The sequence below is a fragment of the Nansenia antarctica genome (assembly GCF_963989245.1).
Source record: "Nansenia antarctica genome assembly, chromosome: 2".
NCBI lineage: Eukaryota > Metazoa > Chordata > Actinopteri > Argentiniformes > Microstomatidae > Nansenia > Nansenia antarctica.
In genome coordinates this window covers 87,874,846-87,890,348 of record NC_137675.1, presented here as the reverse complement: position 1 = coordinate 87,890,348, position 15,503 = coordinate 87,874,846, and the positions used below count along the sequence as shown (strand labels likewise).

The window sequence follows — 15,503 nt, the reverse complement described above, 5'->3', positions numbered from 1 at the left end:
ATTCTCTGCACCAGAATACCAGTGTACTACAGCGGTAGAATGACAGTTTAATCGTTTTTTAGACTCGGATCTATTCATACAACAAGGGACACAGGACTTTCCCGTTTTCCCCATATTGTCAGGGTATTTGAGCCTCGGAAAAGCGCTATATAAATATAATGTATTATTATTATTATTGCGGCATTTCGAAGACAGCGCCTCAGCCAACTTTGGACCCGGAAACACGTCGCGACTTAACAACAGAGACAGACAACAAGGAGAGGAGAGCAATAGAGAGACAGACAACAGGAGAGGAGAGCAACAGAGAGACAGACAACAGGAGAGGAGAGCAACAGAGAGACAGACAACAGGAGAGGAGAGCAACAGAGAGACAGACAACAGGAGAGGAGAGCAATAGAGACAGAACTGAGGTGAGGTGAGCAACAGAGATAGTTCAGGATGATAACAAACAGTTCAGTATGACAGAGACAACTAATAGAAAGACAACTGTATGATTATAGAGTTTACATGTTCAAGGAAATATTGTATGATAATAGAAAGGTACACTTTAATTTAATTAAAGAAGTAACAAAGAACACATTTATTATCACAATTGCATTGTGTTCCATGTCTTTCTCCATTGAATAAATAATGCCTAGTTGAATGGCTAAACAAGACAACTGTCTGGACAGTACTGCTAGAATTATTCACCTTACCGCTGCACAGATAGACAAAGGGTATAAGTCCATTCTGTTAACATTAGGTCTACTCTGCTAACAAAGACTATTCCAGTTGATTTGTCAGTTGTTGTGCATTATACTTTTGTTGTGTTTGCAGTTTGCCCTTTAATAAGTTATATATATATTCTCATGCTAAAATCGACTGTAAATCCAGATTTTAAAGTTGATATTCTTCCCCGTGGAGCATGCCCCCATAACCTGTGCCCCACCCAACATTTTTATCACCAGCCGCCACTGGTACAGGACATAAGTGACGAGTAAGACAGGTTGAGAATATGTCACCAACAGACCTGTTGCATTGTCAAAGGCTGAATAGGCTCAATATTTCACCTGAAGAACCCTTTTTTTGTTTTGTTTATGTTATGACTTTTAACTTTTTTATTGTTTCCTCTCATTTCTCATGGCATCAGTTCATTAGAAGGCTAAAAATGTTTGGGAAAACTATTTCCTGGGCACTTTTATTAGACTAGCCAAAGCAACACCAAAGCACTCATCCAACCTGCGTGTTAGAGGAACAGGGTGACTGACATTTCCACTTGCGTCTTCCTCCGAGTCATTTACATTTAGGTCATGTTCTCACATGAAAGTCATAATTGAGACCCGGAGCAAGTGGATGAGTTCGCAACATTGTTGCATAAATTATTTCTCTGATTTGCGTTCTCACAGCCCTTCATGTAAACAAAGTAACATACGCAATCGAAGCAACAGACGTGGTAGTTGATTGGTCAGAAAAATTTAGAATTGCCCGTTCGTCCTGCTCTTATCCAGATCAACACGCGTGCGCTGTTGTTTTCCTATGGACTTCCTCGAGCAGCGTTCTCACCAAAAGCGAAGGGAAGCAAAGTGACGGATGCGTCGTTTCTAACCGGAGTGAAACCACCCTTTTCAAGCGGAGCATCCGAGGGTTCTTTGCTGCGGGAGCGACTTCGAATGCGCGTTCTCACAGCTCCAAACGACGCAGAGCAAAGCGAACTTTATCCTAAACTCCGATTCCAAGTGAAGCAAATGTTCTAGTGAGAACACACCCTTAGATTTTTGGCATTTAGCAGACGCCTTATTCCAAAGCGACTTACAAATCGATACATTTGACTAAGTAAGTCAATCATCAACCAACCAGTCAGCATCAGTCACCCAGTCCTCCGCTGTCTTACTTTGGGTAGTCTAATGAGCCTATCGCTAAGCCACGCCCCAAAATAGAAATCGCAACCTTCTTAAAACAATGGCTTACGTCCCTTTTGAGGAAAATTATGTTTTTGCCTAAATATCATATATTCTATATTATTTTACAAATTACAAACATGTCTTTTTTTTTCCTCAAATATAAAATATGACGTAAGCCATTATTTTAAGGTGACGATATGACCATCTCCTGTTCACCACTGTGCCACTACGACATCTGCTGGGCCAAAGCACCATTGTTGGTTGGGAAGGAGGGTGGGAGGGAGGAAGGGAGGGAGAGAGGGAGGGTGGGAGGTAAGGAGGGAGAGAGGGAGGTAGGGAGGGAGAGAGGGAGGTAAGGAGGGAGAGAGGGCGAGGGGAAGGTAGAGAAAGACAAAGAGAGAGAGACAGATAGATGGAGATAGATGGAGAGACAGATGGAGAGATAGAGGACGTAGGGGGAGGAGGGAGGAAGGAGGAGGGACAGAACAACACCAACACATTCAATCAATGAATTACTGACCACCTGACTGATCACCTCACTGTGCCACTACTACTACTACGACCCCCCCCTGCTGGTTACCTCCCGTATTACATCTCCTGTTCCCCTCCACTGTGCCACTACGCCATCTGCTGGGCCAAAGCAGCGTTGTTGTTCTTGAGGCCTTGCTGCGTCTGCACGGTGAGCTGATGGCAGTCGATGTGCCTGAACTCTGCAGCGAACAGTCCGAACAGGGAGAAGAACACCATCACCAGGGCCCACTCCGCCATGGCCGCCCCGGACCGCTGCCCTGTGTTGTGGAGGATGGACACTGCAGGAGGGGGGGAGGTCAAGGGTCAAGGAGCACAAGGCCACTGTAATGTATACTGAACAAAAATATAATCATAAATAATAATGAGAATAATAATAATAATAACCGTTATTTGTACAGCACTTTTCCTGCACGCGTTGCATCTCAAAGTGCTCCAATCATTATATAAATGATCATTTAATGATTTAGTCATTTAAAGGCAATGTTAAAAAGATGGGGTTTTAGTCTTGACTTGAACATATTTGCTGAGGTTGCATCCCTAATGTAAACTGGCAGAAGATCTGAGAGCTCTATTGGGCTGATATGCTAAAAGACCTGAGAGCTCTATTGGGCTGATATGCTAAAAGACCTGAGAGCTCTACTGGGCTGATATGCTAGCAAAAGACCTGAACTTTTGGTGCTGTGGTCTTCATATTCTGAACATATTCTGGTGCTGTGCCAGCAGATATTCTGGCGCTGTGCCCTCCCCCATCCCCCCTAGAGGTCAGAGAGGTTTGACCTTTGACCCCCCCAGCTGGTAACAAGGATACTGGCTACGACCAGGACGGTGCAGAGGCTGCAGCAGGTGGCCCTCAGAGGCCCCGCCCACCGGCGGTCCTGGGGGGGCCCCGCCCGGTAGGTGAGCCACACCTGCACCCAGAAGTAGGCCAGGCCCACGAAGAAGGCCAGGAACGCCCCCAGCAGGTGGGCCCCCATCACTACAGATTGCTGGAGGGAAGGAGGGAGGGAGGGAGGGAGGGAGGGGGAGAGGGGGAGGGGGAGGGGGAGGGAGGGTTGGAGGGAAGGAAGGAGGGAGGGGAGGGAGGATGGGAGGGAGAGAAGGAGGGTGGGAGGGAGGAGGGGGGGAAAGAGGGAGAAAGGATAGAGAAAAGGTAGAGAGGTAGAGAAAGGTAAATCCGCTCTGAGAGCGCCGAAGTGCACACTGTCATACAACGTCATAGGGACCAGGTCATTTGATTGGACAAGAGGCATATGAGTGCTGATCAGATTTCCAGGGCGAATTTACGAACGCAGCCGTAATGTAGCTAGCGAACAGAAGAGGTAAAAAAAACGTCAGATCAGATATATAAAGGGGTTATTTTTATAAACTGGACACATTTTGGGAATATACTGTATATGGTTACCTTCTCGCCTGAAAACATATTAAAATGACATGTTAACACTTGTAGAGACAAAATTACAGCTTTTAGCCCATGGAGGTTTAAAATGGAGGATTTAAATTCCCCGCTGCCGGCCGGTGCGAAATGCATTCTGGGAGGCAGTATGCATACTAGGGGTGCAACGGTTCTCGTTTTTTTTACGGACGGTACGGTTTGCGTTCCACGGCTCAATTCACTAGTGAACCGTGACGGTTTTCGGTTTATGCTGCGATTTGGCTGCGTTCGTAAATTAGCTCTGAGAGCGCCGCAACAGTTTGAGGAAGCCCCGGATTCCTACAAGTCTGCGGTGTGGGGTCATTTCGCTTTTCCCGTTGAATACGACAATAAGGGGGGGGAAACAGTGGACAGAAATATTACTGTCTGCAAGCTCTGCTTAAAGCGTGTGCCATATGCAAATGGTTGCACCTCTAACATGAACCAGCATATTCGCCGCTACCACTCAACGATAACACTGACTGGGAGCAGGAAAGCCAGTCAGGTAGCGTCAGTGAGCAGACAGCAGTCTCTCTCTGATGCGTTCGGACAGACGTACACTACCACTTCAGAGAAACACAAAAAAATAACCAATGCAGTGGGGATGTTCATTGCAAAGGATTTGCAGCCCTTTTCGGTGGTTGGAGATTTGGGTTTTCGAAATCTGATAAAAACTCTCGAGCCCCGTTACAGTGTCCCCTCCCGTACATCATTCAGCACCAAAATAATCCCCGGTATTTACCAAACAACGCGCAGAGGCATTGAAGACGATTTGGCAAAAACACAGAGCTTTGCACTGACTACGGAGGGTTGGACCTCCCGGGCAACGGAGAGTTACCTCACTGTCACGGTCCACTACATGTCACCGGATTGGGAGATGAAGAGCGCAGTACTGCAAACTCGTCCACTATACGAAAGCCATACCAGCGCGCACCTGGCAGAGGAACTAACAAATGCAGTGACTGAGTGGAAGTTGGAGAGGCCAAACATAACAATTCCCGTAACAACAGACAACGCAGCAAATATCGTAAATGCGATCCATGAAGCTGGTGGACTGGGGCCACAGATCGGCTGCTTTGCGCACGTCGTAAATCTCGCCGCCAAGAAGGCAGTGGCAATAACCCCGGTGTCCCGCCTCCTGGGTAAGATCAGACATGCAGTCACTTTCTTCCACAAAAGCACCACAGCCCACCGTATTCTGACAATTAAACAAGATATGTTAGATTTACCAAAACACAAATTAATCCACGATGTCGCAACTCGTTGGAATACAACACATGACATGTTGGAACGCTATGTGGAAAGTGTTACTTTTGTAGTGTGAATTTGTTTTCCTCCTGTTTGTATACGGGCTACCAGCTGTCAAGGCTAAAGTGCACTTTTACTTTCGAAAGTGTTTATTTATTTTTGGACATTTGAAAGTGTTTTTTGTTTATATACAATTATATATACATTATATACATAACATATACATGTGTATGTTAAAGTTCCATATTATGTATAAGCAAAATAAAGTAAAGTAACAGTTTGTAAATAAATAGTAGCATTTGTTTCTGAACCGAACCGTACCGAAAACCGTGACCCAAAATACCGAACCGTACCGAACCGTGGGCCAACTGAACCGTTGCACCCCTAATGCATACTGCTGTGTAAACGGTCGGCTGGGTTTGGCATACTTATTATGAATTTAGTAGGCAGTATGCAGTATATACTCATTGAGTATGCTAGTATGAAGTATGCTAGTATTGAGTAGAAACGAGGAGACCGTAGACAGGTTGTCGAGTCGGACGTTTTTACTTCCCAACCTAGAATGTCAGAACAGCAGCAATAGCATAACAGTGCAACAGCATAGGGTAACCACAACTTCACTTCAAACTCTCGTGTCTCTAACAGGAATGGCTAACTCTCAACACTACCCAGAAAGCCCCTGGGTTGAACTCTCAACTCCTTGTCTTAAAGGAGCCGTACCTCCTTCCTAGTCTAGGCCTAGGGGATGTCTTATGTACAGTAAGTCACCCCAGTATGCCATTTCGAACACAGCCCCAGACTCACCTGGAAGTTGCCGATGAAGGAGATGCCCAGAGAGGAGATGAACCCCAGCACGATGCTGGCCGTGTTGACCCTCCCGTGGTCCCCGTAGTCTCTGACCTGCTGGAACCTCAACACCACCACCCACACCGCTGGGGGGAGGGAGGAGGGGAGGGGGGGGATGGGGGGAGAGGGAGAGAGATAGGGGGAGAGGGAGAGAGAGGGGGGGGAGGGAGGAAGAGAGGGAGAGAGAGAGGTAATGAAGCAGTGTGTGTGTGTGTGCGTACAACAGTGTTTTTACATGTCTTAATGCTCTTCATATAAAGCACCCATTAATGTGTGTGTGTGTGTGCGTGTGTGTGTGTGTGTGTGCGTATATGTGTGTGTGCATGTGCGTGTGTGCGTGTATGTGTGCGTGTGTGTGTGTGTGTGTGTGTGTGTGTGCGTGCGGCTGTGTGTCTGCGTGTGTGTGCGTCACACTCACCTAGGATAGCAGAGATGTTGCAGATCTGGGAGAACACACAACTCTGGGGGGTGTAGGTCCCACAGGTGCTGAGGGACACACACACACACACACACAGACAGACACACACACACACAGACACAGACACAGACACAGACACACACACACACACAGACACACACACATATACACACATATACACACACATACACATCACACACACACACACAGTGTCAGGAGAAAAACACAGCTGAGAGACAGGAACTGAAAACCTGAGGTTTAACTCAACAACAGATATGAAACTAGCTCATTTTCACGATTTTTTTCTCACGATTTTAAGTCATCTATATAAATGTGAGACGGTAGAGTTGATGTAAAGGTCATTTGAAGGCGATTCCTTTTAACATGACGACGCTTAATTTTGTAGCCAATCAGAATGTTGTTGCTAAAAAAAAAAAACACCACATAGAACACTATATATATACTGTAATTAGGGTTAGGGTATAGGGTATATCTGAGGTGGCGTTGTGAACAGGGTTGCCAGATGGGGCGGGTTCCCGCCGAATGGGCTACTTTTGATCACACTGGGCCGGAAAAAAAGCATTTGTGCGGTTTGGGCTGGATAAATAGCATTTAGGTTGTTCTGGATAAATAGCATTTAGGTTGTTCTGGATAAATAGCATTTAGGTTGGGCTGGATATATAGCATTTAGGCGCTATCAAAATATCAGTGCCTGAAAGTTACAAAATGCATGCAGTTAAAACACACACCCTAATAGCTACATACAATGTGGAGGGTTTTTATTTTATTTTACAAACATCGTTGGCAACAGACATACAGTTTAGGGGGGCAGGAGATGGGCAACCTGCCTGAGAGTAACTAGCGGTTTTCTGACAATCTAGGTTTTGGGCTGGTGGTTTTTGGTGGATTTAGCGTTTTTTTCACGGACCGTGGTTAGGCTGGAATTATTGGGTTAATTATATGGGTTAGGCTGGAATTATTGGGTTAATTATATGGGTTATTGTCAATCCCATCTGGCAACCCTGGTTGTGATGAACGTTGTTAGAAAGCGACCCGTCACCATGGCGACGTCGGTGTCACCAACCTACCTGATGTACGGGAACTCCTCTGTCACGTTGACTGATCCGTTGTGCACGGCCATGCCGAACCTGACAACAACAACAACAACAACAACAACAACAACAACAACAAGGACAGGAAAGAGATTCAAAGTTTGTCGTGTAGTCACATGCGCACACACACCCACACCCACACACACACAGTCAGTCATGTCAGTCAAACACTCTCTCTCACTCACTCACACTCACACTCACACACACACACACACAGAGAGAGAGAGAGAGAGACACAGAGAGACAGAGAGAGAGAGACAGAGAGACAGAGAGAGAGAGACAGAGAGAGAGACAGACAGAGACACACACAGAGAGAGACAGAGACACACACAGAGACAGAGAGAGACAGAGACACACACAGAGAGAGAGACAGACACACACAGAGAGACAGAGAGAGAGAGAGAGACAGAGACACACACAGAGAGAGAGACAGAGACACACACAGAGAGAGAGAGACAGAGACACACAGAGAGAGAGACAGAGACACACAGAGAGAGAGACAGAGACACACACACAGAGAGAGAGACAGAGACACACACAGAGAGAGAGACAGAGACACACACAGAGAGAGAGAGACAGAGACACACAGAGAGAGAGAGAGAGACAGAGACACAGAGAGAGAGAGAGAGAGAGAGAGAGACAGAGACACACAGAGAGAGACAGACACACACAGAGAGAGAGAGAGAGAGAGAGACAGAGACACACAGAGAGAGACAGACACACACACACACAGAGAGAGAGAGAGAGAGAGAGAGAGAGAGAGAGAGAGAGACAGAGACACACAGAGAGAGAGAGAGACAGAGACACACAGAGAGAGAGAGAGACAGAGACAGACACACACAGAGAGAGAGACAGAGACACACACAGAGAGAGAGAGACAGAGACACACAGAGAGAGAGAGACAGAGACACACAGAGAGAGAGAGAGACAGAGACACACAGAGAGAGAGACAGACACACACAGAGAGACACTCACACAGTCCAGATTCCCACCGTGCCGAACACAGCCAGGCTGAGGGGAAGCAGAGCCCACAGCCACATGACGTCTCTCTGTCACCTGAAACACACACACACACACACACACACACACACACACACACACACACACACACACACACACACACACACACACAGAGAGATGTCACCCTGGGGTGGTCCAGTGGTGTGGTACCTGGTAAATGCAAACCTCCCAAACCAAGAACCCCTGAAATGACCAACATACATTTGTGTTTGTCTTAACAACCCTAACTCTTAAAACCCTAACCCTTAAAAAGTGACCCTAACCCTTAAAACCCGAACTCTTAAAAAGTTAGTGAAAGGGTGAACACAGATAACATTAAGACATCATTTAAACAAATAAGGAAATAAGACACACATTCAAAGACATCATAACTCACCGTTTCTCTCTCGTGTGTACTACAGTTAAGTGGCTGAAACAACTGTTCTGACTCTGAACTCTCATTCGAACTGCCCGTGACTGTTACCGTAATAACACCAGTAGAGGGGACAATGGTAGAGGGGGAAAACGACGCACTTTGCTCTCTTGTGTGGCACATTTATTACACAGGGTTATAAATGGGGTCGCTATCGTGTATATTATGTACAGTATATATGACTACTGGCTGGGTGTTAGTCTGAGTGAGGGAGGGAGGGAGGAGGGGAGAGAGAGGGAGAGGGGGAGGGAGGGGAGAGAGGGAGGGAGGGGAGGGAGGATAGGGCGGAAGAGAGAGAGGGAGGGAGAGAGAGAGAGGAAGAGGAGAGAAAGACAAAGAGAGACAGAGGTAGATGGAGGTAGAGATAGAGATGAGAGAAAGCAGGGGATGGAGGGAGGAGAGGAAGACAGAGGCAGAACAGCACCAGAACACTACAACACTCATCAATGACCGGCTGATGATGATGATGATACATGGAACAGTGGTGTCGCTGTTAAACATGACGATGATAATGATGATGATGATGATGATGATGATGACAGTGGAGATGATGAAGGCGGTTCATGACAGCGTTTCATATTTTTCATCACTCTATTTATAGATGATGATGTTTATAGAGGTGTGTGTTGAGGGAAAGCCCCTCTCACAGCGCTGTATACGAGGACCAGGGAACACACGCACCAGCATCATGACTGACTGTTATCTTATACGAGGACCAGGGAACACACGTACCAGCATCATGACTGACTGTGTACGAGGACCAGGGAACACACGTACCAGCATCATGACTGACTGTATACGAGGACCAGGGAACACACGTACCAGCATCATCACTGACTGTTATCTTATCAAGACCGGCCGGCCAACCGACTTCAGATAAGGCGCACCGTAACGCCGTCAATAAACGAGTCCTATCATGTGACCGGAAATGTGTTTCGTAACCATTTTAGTAGATTAATATACAGTATGTACGCACAAGTAACAGTACCTGGCTTGCTTGGCGATATTTGATATTATTTGGTATTTTAACCGTGATAGGTTGATCTTTTTATTTAGTCAGGACAGTGCACATTAATAAACAGTCACTTATACAAAGTATGGTGACAGTAAATATGCCGGATTTAGCTGTGAGCTAATTTGCATCCGTAGTCCTCATGACATAAAATCGATAAAAAAACAACAACAACAAGAATAATGGGCAACATCACAACAGAATACAATAGGACATAAAACAATGAGTATGTGACCATCGGGACATACATTGGTGCAGTAGAAGATAAAGTGCGCAGGTTAAAAGATAGACATACAGGAGAGGAAGGAGGAGAGAGGGTGTCAGCTGGGCAGGGGCCGGATTCTGACCTATGCTGACATGGGTGTATGTGTGGGGTGAATAATAATAATAATAATAATAATAGTAATAGTAATAATAATAATAACAATAATAATAATAATAATAATAATAAGTTGTATTTGTATAGCGCTTTTCCTGCCAACATTGCAGCTCAAAGTGCTCCAGTCATTATATAATCATCATTAAATGATTTAGTCATTTAAAGGCAATATTAAAAAGATGGGTTTTTAGTCTTGACTTGAAGGTTGCATCCCTAATGTAAACTGGCAGTGCATTCCACAATCTGGGTGCATAAAATGAGAATGCAGCCTCACCAAATCTCTTCTTTTGTACATGTGGTACACAGAGAAAACCAGCGTCAGAAGACCTGTGTTTTACATACCTGTGTTATACATACATATGTGTATATGTGTGAGGTATGTGTGTGTGTGTGTGGGGGGGGTATATGTGTGTGTGGGGGGTATATATATATATATATGTGTGTGTGTGTGTGTGTGTGTGTGTGTGTGTGTGTGTGTGTGTGTATGTGTGTGTGTGTGTGTGAATGTGTGGGGTATATGTGTGTATGTGTGGGGTATATGTGTGTATGTGTGTATGTGTGGGGGGTATATGTGTGTATGTGTATGTGTGAATGTGTGGGGTATATGTGTGTATGTGTGAGGTATATGTGTGAATGTGTGGGGTATATGTATGTGTGAGGTATATGTGTGTGTGTGGGGTATATGTGTGTATGTGTGTGGTATATGTGTGTATGTGTGAATGTGTGGGGTCTATGTGTGTATGTGTGCACTGTACGCCGTGGTGCTGGACCAATGGACAGCTACAAGCCTTTTATTTCGCCAGGGTTCCCAGACCTTCTGAAACATCAGATTCAAGCACCTTTCAAGGACTTTCAAGACTCAATTCCCTCACATTCAAGGACCCAACACGGCATAGTTTGAGACAGATCTGGATGAGAATTGATATAATAGGAACTATCCGCTCACAGACAACAATTAAAAAGAGAGAGAGAGAGAGAGAGAGAGAGAGAGAGAGAGAGAGAGAGAGAGAGAGAGAGAGAGAGAGAGAGAGAGAGAGACTTTCAATGACCCATGTCTATTTTTCCCATGTCAAAAACGTTTAAGACCTTGATTTCTTTTTCTCCAATTCACAAACTTTCAAGGATTTCAAGGACCCGTGGGAGGAAGCGGTCTAGGGCTATAGTTTATACAGGTATCACTGTACGTAACATTTCAGGGGCGCAGCTACACACGACATTACGGTAACACGATGTCGTGTCTCTGTGTTTGGGCTGGGCTGGACTTTGAGACAGCGCTTCTGATTTACAACTCTTTGGGCAAGGTTCTCCTGCTAATACAAACAGTCAGCTTCCTCTGCACGCGCACGCGCACGCGCGCACACACACACACACACACACACACACACACACACACACACACACACACACACACACACACACACACACACACACACCCTTCCAGCTCAGCCACTCACCAAAATAACAACCATCCGATCCGAATATAAACCCCTTAAATCAAGATGTGCGGTGTATATATCGTGACGTTAGAATTATAAGGTAACTATCTCAATTTTTGTCAAAATTGAGTTTTTTTACATAATCTGATCCATTAGGTGTTTATTAATGCCTGTGTGGTGTTATTTTTAAAATGTTGACATTTTTGAGTTAGTAATTAATAAAATACAAAGGTTCCATCTCACAAAACATAATGGAATGTAAAAACGTTGACGCTCAATATCTCTGAACTGCCCTAGACGGAGATAGAACCTTAGAATTCTAAGCTCACGATTATGTTACGGTACATGTGGGAATACTAGGGTTAGGTGCTAGGGTGCTACGGTTAGGGGTAGGGTTAGACATGCCAGCATGTACCAAGTCACCCTAGCACCTAACCCTAACCCTAGTTTTCCCACATGTACCATATTCCCACATGTACCGTAACATATATACAGTGGGGCAAAAAAGTATTTAGTCAGCCACCAATCGTGCATGTTCTCCCACTTAAAAAGATGAGAGAGGCGTGTAATTTTCATCATAGGTACACGTCTTCAACTATGAGAGACAAAATGAGAAAAAAAAATCCAGAAAATCACATTGTCTGATTTTTAAAGAATGTATTTGCAAATTATGGTGGAAAATAAGTATTTGGTCAATAACAAAAGTTAATCTCAATACTTTGTTATATACCCTTTGTTGGCAATGACAGAGGTCAAACGTTTTCTGTAAGTCTTCACAAGGTTTTCACACACTGTTGCTGGTATTTTGGCCCATTCCTCCATGCAGATCTCCTCTAGAGCAGTGATGTTTTGGGGCTGTCGCTGGGCAACACAGACTTTCAACTCCCTCCAAAGATTTTCTATGGGGTTGAGATCTGGAGACTGGCTAGGCCACTCCAGGTCCTTGAAATGCTTCTTACGAAGCCACTCCTTCGTTGCCCTGGCTGTGTGTTTGGGATCATTGTCATGCTGAAAGACCCAGCCACGTTTCATCTTCAATGCCCTTGCTGATGGAAGGAGGTTTTCACTTAAAATATCACGATACATGGCCCCATTCATTCTTTCCTTTACACGGATCAGTCGTCCTGGTCCCTTTGCAGAAAAACAGCCCCAAAGCATGATGTTTCCACCCCCATGCTTCACAGTAGGTGTGGTGTTCTTTGGATGCAACTCAGCATTCTTTCTCCTCCAAACACGATGAGTTGAGTTTTTACCAAAAAGTTCTATTTTGGTTTCATCTGACCATATGACATTCTCCCAATCCTCTTCTGGATCATCCAAATGCTCTCTAGCAAACTTCAGACGGGCCTGGACATGTACTGGCTTAAGCAGGGGGACACGTCTGGCACTGCAGGATTTGAGTCCCTGGCGCCGTAGTGTGTTACTGATGGTAGCCTTTGTTACTTTGGTCCCAGCTCTCTGCAGGTCATTCACTAGGTCCCCCCGTGTGGTTCTGGGATTTTTGCTCACCGTTCTTGTGATCATTTTGACCCCACGGGGTGAGATCTTGCATGGAGCCGAGGGAGATTATCAGTGGTCTTGTATGTCTTCCATTTTCTAATAATTGCTCCCACAGTTGATTTCTTCACACCAAGCTGCTTACCTATTGCAGATTCAGTCTTCCCAGCCTGGTGCAGGTCTACAATTTTGTTTCTGGTGTCCTTTGACAGCTCTTTGGTCTTGGCCATAGAGGAGTTTGGAGTGTGACTGTTTGAGGTTGTGGACAGGTGTCTTTTATACTGATAACGAGTTCAAACAGGTGCCATTAATACAGGTAACGAGTGGAGGACAGAGGAGCCTCTTAAAGAAGAAGTTACAAGTCTGTGAGAGCCAGAAATCTTGCTTGTTTGTAGGTGACCAAATACTTATTTTGCAGAGGAATTTACCAATTAATTCATAAAAAAATCCTACAATGTGATTTCCTGGATTCTTTCCCCCCATTCTGTCTCTCATAGTTGAAGTGTACCTATGATGAACATGACAGGCCTCTCTCATCTTTTTAAGTGGGAGAACCTGCACAATTGGTGGCTGACTAAATACTTTTTTGCCCCACTGTATATTGAAGGCTGAACCTTTGTTGAATGTCAGTCTCAGGTCCTCTGACCAGGGTGTGTTGGTTGTCCCCCGTGCCAGACTGAAGACCCAGGGTGATGGAGCATTCCAAACCGTGGCCCCCAGGCTCTGGAATGCTCTGCCCTTGGATCTTAGATCAGCGGGCTCGGTCGAGGCTTTTAAAAAAACAGCTTAAGACTGTCTTGTATAGACAGGCTTTTGGATAGCCTGTCTTTCTGTGTCTTGTTGATGCTGTTACACCTGTTGTCTGTTACTTGTTTTTATTTTCACTTGTTTTGCCTGTTTTAACCTGCTGTGGCTTTTCGATCTTGTATTATGTTTTATTTGTGTTTCCTCCTTGTATGTAAAGGACTTTGTGACCCCTGGTCTAGGAAAGGTACTGTATAAATACATTTTACTTACTTACCTACTAACCAAACGTAGAGCACGTGACTTATGACCGGCTCACCTTAAATACCCTCTCGTTAGTCAACATGGCCGCTCACCGCCGCGCGTCGGTTTAGTCATAAAATGAAGCCATAAACCAGTGGATTAATATTTCCACTGCAACGTCCATTATCAGTGTCTATTTATGACAAGTAGCTCTGTAATAGAAACCTAGGAGAGGGGGACCTTTGGCCCCAGTCTGAAAACATCGGTGACATCAGTGTCGAATTCATAGTATGAAACCATGGTATGGAACGACAAATCAATCATTTTAAAACAACAAGACAGAGAGATATCAAAAATACCATACATAGGTATGGTATACGCATTCCTACAAGTTTCAACAAGTGAAATTGAAGACCTTTTTAGACCTTTTTTAGAACTCTTTGAATAGAATTGTAGACCTATAGCTTTTTGTCAACCTCGAGGTGATGAAATTAGGGATTTCACTGCCATACAGACAAAAAAGGAAGAGAATTGGCGTTTTTTGGGTTCCAGCTTGATTAATTACCGCGTAAATAGATGTGGTCGGACTGATTTCCTTGCAGGATCTCATTTTTAAGACCTAGCACCTCATTTTTAGACCGAATAACTGAAATGTAAGACATTTTTAGGCCATATAAATCGGATTGCTGGATTTTAGACTTTAAGGCTTTTTAAGACCAGCGTGGGAACCCTGCATACATGCCAACGAATTTGAAGGAACCATAACGAACCCAATAAGAAAATGTTTTTTTTCCTTTTAAGTTAGAATGACTCGAATGATGATTATGTCGGATCGTTTTATACGCGGAGAAAGGTGATTCATTCTCGGGACGAAACACATTTTAAATGTCCAGGAAAATATCCAACCCCAACCCTTTATCCAAAGCGCTTCACAACGGCCTCTCATTCACCCATCCACACACACATTCACACACCAATGGCGGCAAGCTGCCATGCAAGGCGCCGGCCGGCCCGCTCACTGGGAGCAATTTTGGGGTTCAGTGTCTTGCCCAAGGACACTTCGACATGTGGCCAGCCGGGGCTCGAACCACCTCCTGAGACACAGCCGCCCCTAATTCATCCCACAGCCCCTAAGATACTGGAATCTGAACAACACCAATACAAACACATGACAAACATCAATATTTTGGTTTCAGCGTTTTATTTATTTGTTATTCTAATGTGATACAGTAGACTGAGCATGCATGCACCCCACCTCCCCTGAGGGTGTGTGTGTGTGTGTGTGTGTGTGGGGGGGGGGGGGTTGTGTGTGTC

At 45.0% G+C, this 15,503-nt stretch overlaps 1 protein-coding gene across 1 annotated transcript; it reads right to left on the bottom strand.

The window, feature by feature from the left end:
- Positions 1–2,154: 2,154 nt before the first annotated feature.
- tmem150b (transmembrane protein 150B) lies at positions 2,155–8,905 on the bottom strand. The gene is made up of 7 exons (XM_080523858.1): positions 8,843–8,905; positions 8,422–8,502; positions 7,423–7,482; positions 6,335–6,402; positions 5,875–6,002; positions 3,220–3,397; positions 2,155–2,689 (listed from the first exon to the last, which is right to left on the bottom strand). The coding sequence occupies exons 2-7, from the start codon at positions 8,484–8,486 to the stop codon at positions 2,499–2,501; spliced, it is 690 nt and encodes a 229-aa protein (XP_080379984.1). The 5' UTR covers positions 8,487–8,502; positions 8,843–8,905; the 3' UTR covers positions 2,155–2,498.
- Between the last annotated feature and the right edge of the window lie 6,598 nt (positions 8,906–15,503).